Here is a 10,000-nt window from a genome sequence, read left to right on the forward strand (position 1 = left end):
TTATTGATAAAAAAGATTTGTCTAAGTCACTTCGTTTCTTTTTGTCCAAGTTACTTCGTTTTTTGTCCAAGTTACTTCTCTTTTGTCTAACTCACTTCCTTTTTTCTTTGTGAGTTTCGAGAATATCCCCATTCATAGGTCTGAGATCCACATCTATGAATTGAAAGGTCCGAACGATCAACCCTGCAATCAGTTGTTAGAATCAATAGGTCTTCAAATCGTTCATTTTAAAAAATTGAAACCCTTTTTATTGGATGATCATAATACTTCTCAAAAATCGAAATTCTTGATCAATGGAGGAACAATATCACCATTTTTGTTCAATAAGATACCAAAGTGGATGATTGACTCATTCCATACTAGAAAGAATCGCAGGAAATCTTTTGATAACACGGATTCCTATTTCTCAATCGTATCCCACGATCAAGACAATTGGCTGAATCCCGTGAAACCATTTCAGAGAAGTTCATTGATATCTTCTTTTTCTAAAGCAAATCGACTTCGATTCTTGAATAATCCACATCACTTCTGCTTCTATTGTAACAAAGATTCCCTTTTTATGTGGAAAAGGCCCGTCTCAATAATTCTGATTTTACGTATGGACAATTCCTCACTATCTTGTTCATTCACAACAAAATATTTTCTTCGTGTGGTGGTAAAAAAAAACATGCTTTTTTGGAGAGAGATACTATTTCACCTTCGTCAATCGAGTCACAGGTATCTAACATATTCATATCTAACGATTTTCCACAAAGTGGTGACGAAAGGTATAACTTGTACAAATCTTTCCATTTTCCAATTCGATCCGATCCATTAGTTCGTAGAGCTATTTACTCGATTGCAGACATTTCTGGAACACCTCTAATAGAGGGACAAAGAGTAAATTTGGAAAGAACGTATTGTCAAACTCTTTCAGATATGAATCTATCCGATTCAGAAGAGAAGAGCTTGCATCAGTATCTCAATTTCAATTCAAACGTGGGTTTGATTCACACTCCATGTTCTGAGAAATATTTACAGAGGAAAAAACGGAGTCTTTGCCTAAAAAAATGCGTTGACAAAGGGCAGATGGATAGAACCTTTCAACGAGATAGTGCTTTTTCAACTCTCTCAAAATGGAATCTATTCCAAACATATATGCCATGGTTCTTTACTTCGACAGGGTACAAATATCTAAATTTGATATTTTTAGATATTTTTTCAGACCTATTGCGGATACTAAGTAGCAGTCAAAAATTTGTATCCATTTTTCATGATATTATGTATGGATTAGATATATCATGGCGAATTCTTCAGAAAAAATTGTGTCTTCCACAAAGGAATCTGATAAGTGAGATTTCGAGTAAGTCTTTACATAATCTTCTTCTGTCCGAAGAAATGATTCATCGAAATAATGAGTCATCGTTGATATCGACACATCTGAGATCGCCAAATGTTCGTGAGGTCCTCTATTCAATCCTTTTCCTTCTTCTTGTTGCTGGATATATCGTTCGTACACATCTTCTCTTTGTTTCCCGAGCCTATAGTGAGTTACAGACAGAGTTCGAAAAGATCAAATCTTTGATGATTCCATCATACATGATTGAGTTGCGAAAACTTCTGGATAGGTATCCTACATCTGAACAGAATTCTTTCTGGTTAAAGAATCTTTTTCTAGTTGCTCTGGAACAATTAGGAGATTGTCTAGAAGAAATACGGGGTTCTGGCGGCAACATGCTATGGGGTGGTGATCCCGCTTATGGGGTCAAATCAATACGTTCTAAGAAGACAGATTTGAAAATAAACTTCATCGATATCATCGATCTCATAAGTATCATACCAAATCCCATCAATCGAATCACTTTTTCGAGAAATACGAGACATCTAAGTCATACAAGTAAAGACATCTATTCATTGATAAGAAAAAGAAAAAACGTGAGCGGTGATTGGATTGATGATAAAATAGAATCCTGGGTCGCGAACAGTGATTCGATTGATGATAAAGAAAGAGAATTCTTGGTTCAGTTCTCCACCTTAAGGGCAGAAAAAAGGATTGATCAAATTCTATTGAGTCTGACTCATAGTGATCATTTATCAAAGAATGACTCTGGTTATCAAATGATTGAACAACCGGGAACAATTTACTTACGATACTTAGTTGACATTCATAAAAAGTATCTAATGAATTATGAGTTCAATACATCCTGTTTAGCAGAAAGACGGATATTCCTTGCTCATTATCAGACAATCACTTATTCACAAACTTCGTGTGGGGCTAATAGTTTTCATTTCCCGTCTCATGGAAAACCCTTTTCGCTCCGCTTAGCCCTATCCCCCTCTAGGAGTATTTTAGTGATAGGTTCTATAGGAACCGGACGATCCTATTTGGTCAAATACCTAGCGACAAACTCCTATGTTCCTTTCATTACAGTATGTCTGAACAAGTTCCTGGATAACAAGCCGAAAGGTTTTTTTCTTGATGATATCGATATTGATGATAGTGACGATATTGATGCTAGTAACGATATTGATCGTGAACTTGATACGGAGCTGGAGCTTCTAACTATGATGAATGCGCTAACTATGGATATGATGTCGGAAATAGACCGATTTTATATCACCCTTCAATTCGAATTAGCAAAAGCAATGTCTCCTTGCATAATATGGATTCCAAACATTCATGATCTTGATGTGAATGAGTCGAATTACTTAGCCCTCGGTCTCTTGGTGAACTCTCTCTCCAGGGATTGTGAAAGATGTTCGACTAGAAATAGTCTTGTTATTGCTTCGACTCATATTCCCCAAAAAGTGGATCCCGCTCTAATAGCCCCGAATAAATTAAATACATGCATTAAAATAAGAAGGCTTCTTATTCCACAACAACGAAAGCACTTTTTCACTCTTTCCTATACTAGGGGATTTCACTTGGAAAAGAAAATGTTCCATACTAATGGATTCGAGTCCATAACCATGGGTTCCAGTGCACGAGATCTTGTAGCACTTACCAATGAGGCCTTATCAATTAGTATTACACAGAAGAAATCAATTATAGACACTAATACAATTAGATCTGCTCTTCATAGACAAACTTGGGATTTGCGATCCCAGGTAAGATCGGTTCAGGATCATGGGATCCTTTTCTATCAGATAGGAAGGGTTGTTGCACAAAATGTACTTATAAGTAATTGCCCCATAGATCCTATATCTATCTATATGAAGAAGAAATCATGTAACGAAGGGGATTCTTATTTGTACAAATGGTACTTCGAACTTGGAACGAGCATGAAGAAATTCACGATACTTCTTTATCTTTTGAGTTGTTCTGCCCGGATCGGTCGCTCAAGACCTTTGGTCTCTACCCGGACCCGATGAAAAAAATAGGATCACTTCTTATGGATTCATTGAGAATGATTCGTCATGTCATATAGGCCCGAGTCGGACATCTAATTGCTTAGATTTGAATTATCCTTATCCGGAGGATGCCTTATATATATATTAATATTATATCAAAAAGATGGACAATCAAACCTATTTCTCGATTCAATAGAAGTCCAACCAAAGAGGTGAATAGGGTCCCAAATAACGAGAGATATGTAAAAAGTAGGTCAGATTTCGCCTATTCCTAATCCTAAATGGAATGTAACGACGTAGGGATCCCTATGTAAACATAGTATCTATTTAGATACGCTCGAATGACCCCTTCTCATAATGAGAATGTATATAACCTATTCCGGTCTGGTCCGGTATGGAATGAACTTATAATCATGGAATCGACTCGATCATCAGATTATAGATTATAAGTTCATAACCTTAGTCCATTCCCATTTTGGGCGGAACCGATCTACTAATTCTTTGATTCCAGTTAGTAAGAGGGATCTTGAACTAAGAAATAGATTCTAGAAGCTAAAAAGGGTATCCTGAGCAATCGCAATAATCGGGTTCATTGATATTCCTGGTATAGTAGATGCTATCACACATACAATCATACTCAATTCGATGGAATTGGTTGATCTTAAAGGGGATATTCTATAATTCGCACGTGAGGGGTTATTTCTTGGTTTCGTCCAGTCATTAATAACTTGATTATTTTAGATAATAGTAGATAGAAAGAACGCTCGTAGGAGTCCTATTGAAACAAGAAATATAGGCCTGCCCGCCATCCACACCAGAATAAATGGAGTTTTCCAAAAAACCTGCTAGTGGGGACTCCTCCACTAGCAGGTTTTTTTGGAAAACTCCATTTATTCTGGTGTGGATGGCGGGCAGGCCTATAATTTCTTGGTTTCAATAGACTCCTTACGAGCGTTCTTTCTATCTACTATTATCTAAAAATAATCAAGTTATTAATGACTGGACGAACAAGAAATAACCCCTCACGTGCGAAATTATAGAATATCCCCTTTAAGATCAACCAATTCCATCGAATTGAGTATGATTGTATTGTGATAGCATCTACTATACCAGGAATATCAATGAACCCGATTATTGCGATTGCTCAGGATACCCTTTTAGCTTCTAGAATCTATTTCTTAGTTCAAGATCCCTCTTACTAACTGGAATCAAAAATTAGTAGATCGGTTCCGCCCAAAATGGGAATGGACTAAGGTTATGAACTTATAATCTATAATCTGATGATCGAGTCGATTCCATGATTATAAGTTCATTCCATACCGGACCAGACCGGAATAAGGTTATATACATTCTCATTATGAGAAGGGGTCATTCGAGCGTATCTAAATAGATACTATGTTTACATAGGGATCCCTACGTCGTTACATTCCATTTAGGATTAGGAATAGGCGAAATCTGACCTACTTTTTACATATCTCTCGTTATTTGGGACCCTATTCACCTCTTTGGTTGGACTTCTATTGAATCGAGAAATAGGTTTGATTGTCCATCTTTTTGATATAATATTAATATATATATAAGGCATCCTCCGGATAAGGATAATTCAAATCTAAGCAATTAGATGTCCGACTCGGGCCTATATGACATGACGAATCATTCTCAATGAATCCATAAGAAGTGATCCTATTTTTTTCATCGGGTCCGGGTAGAGACCAAAGGTCTTGAGCGACCGATCCGGCAGAACAACTCAAAAGATAAAGAAGTATCGTGAATTTCTTCATGCTCGTTCCAAGTTCGAAGTACCATTTGTACAAATAAGAATCCCCTTCGTTACATGATTTCTTCTTCATATAGATAGATATAGGATCTATGGGGCAATTACTTATAAGTACATTTTGTGCAACAACCCTTCCTATCTGATAGAAAAGGATCCCATGATCCTGAACCGATCTTACCTGGGATCGCAAATCCCAAGTTTGTCTATGAAGAGCAGATCTAATTGTATTAGTGTCTATAATTGATTTCTTCTGTGTAATACTAATTGATAAGGCCTCATTGGTAAGTGCTACAAGATCTCGTGCACTGGAACCCATGGTTATGGACTCGAATCCATTAGTATGGAACATTTTCTTTTCCAAGTGAAATCCCCTAGTATAGGAAAGAGTGAAAAAGTGCTTTCGTTGTTGTGGAATAAGAAGCCTTCTTATTTTAATGCATGTATTTAATTTATTCGGGGCTATTAGAGCGGGATCCACTTTTTGGGGAATATGAGTCGAAGCAATAACAAGACTATTTCTAGTCGAACATCTTTCACAATCCCTGGAGAGAGAGTTCACCAAGAGACCGAGGGCTAAGTAATTCGACTCATTCACATCAAGATCATGAATGTTTGGAATCCATATTATGCAAGGAGACATTGCTTTTGCTAATTCGAATTGAAGGGTGATATAAAATCGGTCTATTTCCGACATCATATCCATAGTTAGCGCATTCATCATAGTTAGAAGCTCCAGCTCCGTATCAAGTTCACGATCAATATCGTTACTAGCATCAATATCGTCACTATCATCAATATCGATATCATCAAGAAAAAACCTTTCGGCTTGTTATCCAGGAACTTGTTCAGACATACTGTAATGAAAGGAACATAGGAGTTTGTCGCTAGGTATTTGACCAAATAGGATCGTCCGGTTCCTATAGAACCTATCACTAAAATACTCCTAGAGGGGGATAGGGCTAAGCGGAGCGAAAAGGGTTTTCCATGAGACGGGAAATGAAAACTATTAGCCCCACACGAAGTTTGTGAATAAGTGATTGTCTGATAATGAGCAAGGAATATCCGTCTTTCTGCTAAACAGGATGTATTGAACTCATAATTCATTAGATACTTTTTATGAATGTCAACTAAGTATCGTAAGTAAATTGTTCCCGGTTGTTCAATCATTTGATAACCAGAGTCATTCTTTGATAAATGATCACTATGAGTCAGACTCAATAGAATTTGATCAATCCTTTTTTCTGCCCTTAAGGTGGAGAACTGAACCAAGAATTCTCTTTCTTTATCATCAATCGAATCACTGTTCGCGACCCAGGATTCTATTTTATCATCAATCCAATCACCGCTCACGTTTTTTCTTTTTCTTATCAATGAATAGATGTCTTTACTTGTATGACTTAGATGTCTCGTATTTCTCGAAAAAGTGATTCGATTGATGGGATTTGGTATGATACTTATGAGATCGATGATATCGATGAAGTTTATTTTCAAATCTGTCTTCTTAGAACGTATTGATTTGACCCCATAAGCGGGATCACCACCCCATAGCATGTTGCCGCCAGAACCCCGTATTTCTTCTAGACAATCTCCTAATTGTTCCAGAGCAACTAGAAAAAGATTCTTTAACCAGAAAGAATTCTGTTCAGATGTAGGATACCTATCCAGAAGTTTTCGCAACTCAATCATGTATGATGGAATCATCAAAGATTTGATCTTTTCGAACTCTGTCTGTAACTCACTATAGGCTCGGGAAACAAAGAGAAGATGTGTACGAACGATATATCCAGCAACAAGAAGAAGGAAAAGGATTGAATAGAGGACCTCACGAACATTTGGCGATCTCAGATGTGTCGATATCAACGATGACTCATTATTTCGATGAATCATTTCTTCGGACAGAAGAAGATTATGTAAAGACTTACTCGAAATCTCACTTATCAGATTCCTTTGTGGAAGACACAATTTTTTCTGAAGAATTCGCCATGATATATCTAATCCATACATAATATCATGAAAAATGGATACAAATTTTTGACTGCTACTTAGTATCCGCAATAGGTCTGAAAAAATATCTAAAAATATCAAATTTAGATATTTGTACCCTGTCGAAGTAAAGAACCATGGCATATATGTTTGGAATAGATTCCATTTTGAGAGAGTTGAAAAAGCACTATCTCGTTGAAAGGTTCTATCCATCTGCCCTTTGTCAACGCATTTTTTTAGGCAAAGACTCCGTTTTTTCCTCTGTAAATATTTCTCAGAACATGGAGTGTGAATCAAACCCACGTTTGAATTGAAATTGAGATACTGATGCAAGCTCTTCTCTTCTGAATCGGATAGATTCATATCTGAAAGAGTTTGACAATACGTTCTTTCCAAATTTACTCTTTGTCCCTCTATTAGAGGTGTTCCAGAAATGTCTGCAATCGAGTAAATAGCTCTACGAACTAATGGATCGGATCGAATTGGAAAATGGAAAGATTTGTACAAGTTATACCTTTCGTCACCACTTTGTGGAAAATCGTTAGATATGAATATGTTAGATACCTGTGACTCGATTGACGAAGGTGAAATAGTATCTCTCTCCAAAAAAGCATGTTTTTTTTTACCACCACACGAAGAAAATATTTTGTTGTGAATGAACAAGATAGTGAGGAATTGTCCATACGTAAAATCAGAATTATTGAGACGGGCCTTTTCCACATAAAAAGGGAATCTTTTGTTACAATAGAAGCAGAAGTGATGTGGATTATTCAAGAATCGAAGTCGATTTGCTTTAGAAAAAGAAGATATCAATGAACTTCTCTGAAATGGTTTCACGGGATTCAGCCAATTGTCTTGATCGTGGGATACGATTGAGAAATAGGAATCCGTGTTATCAAAAGATTTCCTGCGATTCTTTCTAGTATGGAATGAGTCAATCATCCACTTTGGTATCTTATTGAACAAAAATGGTGATATTGTTCCTCCATTGATCAAGAATTTCGATTTTTGAGAAGTATTATGATCATCCAATAAAAAGGGTTTCAATTTTTTAAAATGAACGATTTGAAGACCTATTGATTCTAACAACTGATTGCAGGGTTGATCGTTCGGACCTTTCAATTCATAGATGTGGATCTCAGACCTATGAATGGGGATATTCTCGAAACTCACAAAGAAAAAAGGAAGTGAGTTAGACAAAAAGAGAAGTAACTTGGACAAAAAACGAAGTAACTTGGACAAAAAGAAACGAAGTGACTTAGACAAATCTTTTTTATCAATAACCTCAGACCAATCAATCGAATATTGATTAATACATAATCGATCGAACACTACTTGAAAACGGCTCTTCCGCTCAGAAACGAAATGTTTCAAATGCTCCTGGAAATTCTTGCTCCCATTGGACCATTTGTATCTATATGCATTAGGATCCCGATTTATGGATCTCTCGGTTCGAGAAAGAAAAATAAGAGGATCGAACCATTTCTTCTGACTCTTTTTCAAATTCGATAAATGTTGGTTGATCGTATCTTTCATTATAGTTCTATGATTCAGAGTATCATTTCCTATTAGATCCCTTTGAATTCCATATTCGAAGTTGCGATCAGGTCTCTTCATTAAAAAGAATCGATTCAATACATTTCTTATGTACCCATAGGGACTATATTGGAATTGGATTTGAATCAGATTTCGGATCAATCTATATTGATTGACTGCCTCCATTATGTTGTTGCTAGCAAATACCACTCTTTTTGGTTTTGGATCTTCAAAAAAATTCCCGCAGGAGATCCGGACCCAATTTTTTCTGATCCTTCGATAAAAAGATTCATTTTCTTCATAAAAAATAGGAGGTAGAACCAATAAAGATTTCTTTTTCAATTCATCCCTGGAGTTGAAAACCTCCTTCAAGAATTGTCTTTGATCCAATCCGTAGGAATCAATAGAAAAGGCAAATCCCTTATGATACACCAGATCCGGCTCGGTTATTGATAGAGTGAATAGATCTGCCATTTCTTGAAATCTCTCTTCTGACTCAAAATCGTGGCGTAACGTGTATCCCCCCCTCTTCCGTTCATGGAATAGATGAAATAAATAAAAAAATGGATTTTTGTTCAAGAATGAAATCTTATTGGAACTGTCCATATCCAGTTCATCCTTCGGAACCGTATCACATCCCAGATCTGATGAAATAGGATGAATTGAGACGGTATTTTGTAAATACGTAATTATCTTGAATATATTAACTATTTCTTTATTTTCCGATCGCCTGGAAGGGACAAAAGAAACATCTTGTTCTTTCTTCAACAATTTCTGATCCCTAGTGGACCTCTCAGTAGGATTCGAACCCAGATGAAGTTCTGACCATCTGTCAGAGAAAAAAGAACGAATGGCTCTTGTAGAATTCCAAAAAAATTCTTCGCTTTCTTCCGGAAGCAGATGATTATTCATTCGCTTTTCACGTTCCGTGAATAGCCGGGGCATTGAGGAATATCCAGAAAGGTATTTAGGGAATCGGTCTGATTCTATCTCTCTTCCTTCCGTTTGAATAAAGGAAGGATCCCAAAGAATCGATCTTTCTTTTAGTTGTTGAATCTCTCTTTGATTGATCAATGTGTGATAGTGATATTCCGAATCCTCATTACTAATGGAATCGAAAGGATCTATGAATTGATCAGAAGATCCGTTCAATTGGCTAGAATCCGTTACTTGAACGAAACTAGATCTTGTAGAATCATATTGAATATTTGACGATACATTTCGTACCTTGCTAAAAAATCTATCCTTGTTTACCAACCACACATTGTCTAACCAAATCCAATTCTCTCTCGATATTTTCCTCAAAAAATCCGATTCGTGCGGATTCTTCCCCCAACTAACGAAGAGATCTTGGTGGAATTGCCACATATGAAA

At 36.5% G+C, this 10,000-nt stretch overlaps 2 protein-coding genes across 2 annotated transcripts in view; one reads left to right on the forward strand and one right to left on the reverse strand.

The window, feature by feature from the left end:
- The first annotated feature begins 918 nt into the window (after window positions 1–918).
- On the forward strand, window positions 919–3,384 carry LOC125595270 (protein Ycf2-like). The gene has a single exon (XM_048771152.1). The coding sequence runs from the start codon at window positions 919–921 to the stop codon at window positions 3,349–3,351; it is 2,433 nt and encodes an 810-aa protein (XP_048627109.1). The 3' UTR covers window positions 3,352–3,384.
- A 1,958-nt stretch (window positions 3,385–5,342) lies between these two features.
- LOC125595274 (protein Ycf2-like) overlaps window positions 5,343–10,000 on the reverse strand; it is a 5,672-nt gene continuing 1,014 nt past the window's right edge. The window contains exon 1 of the mRNA XM_048771155.1: window positions 5,343–10,000. This exon is cut by the window's right edge and continues 1,014 nt beyond it. Within this exon, the coding sequence (XP_048627112.1) occupies window positions 5,831–10,000 (4,170 nt within the window). The 3' untranslated portion in view covers window positions 5,343–5,830.

This window comes from Brassica napus, unplaced genomic scaffold, assembly GCF_020379485.1.
Source record: "Brassica napus cultivar Da-Ae unplaced genomic scaffold, Da-Ae ScsIHWf_1035;HRSCAF=1451, whole genome shotgun sequence".
Classification (NCBI taxonomy): domain Eukaryota; kingdom Viridiplantae; phylum Streptophyta; class Magnoliopsida; order Brassicales; family Brassicaceae; genus Brassica; species Brassica napus.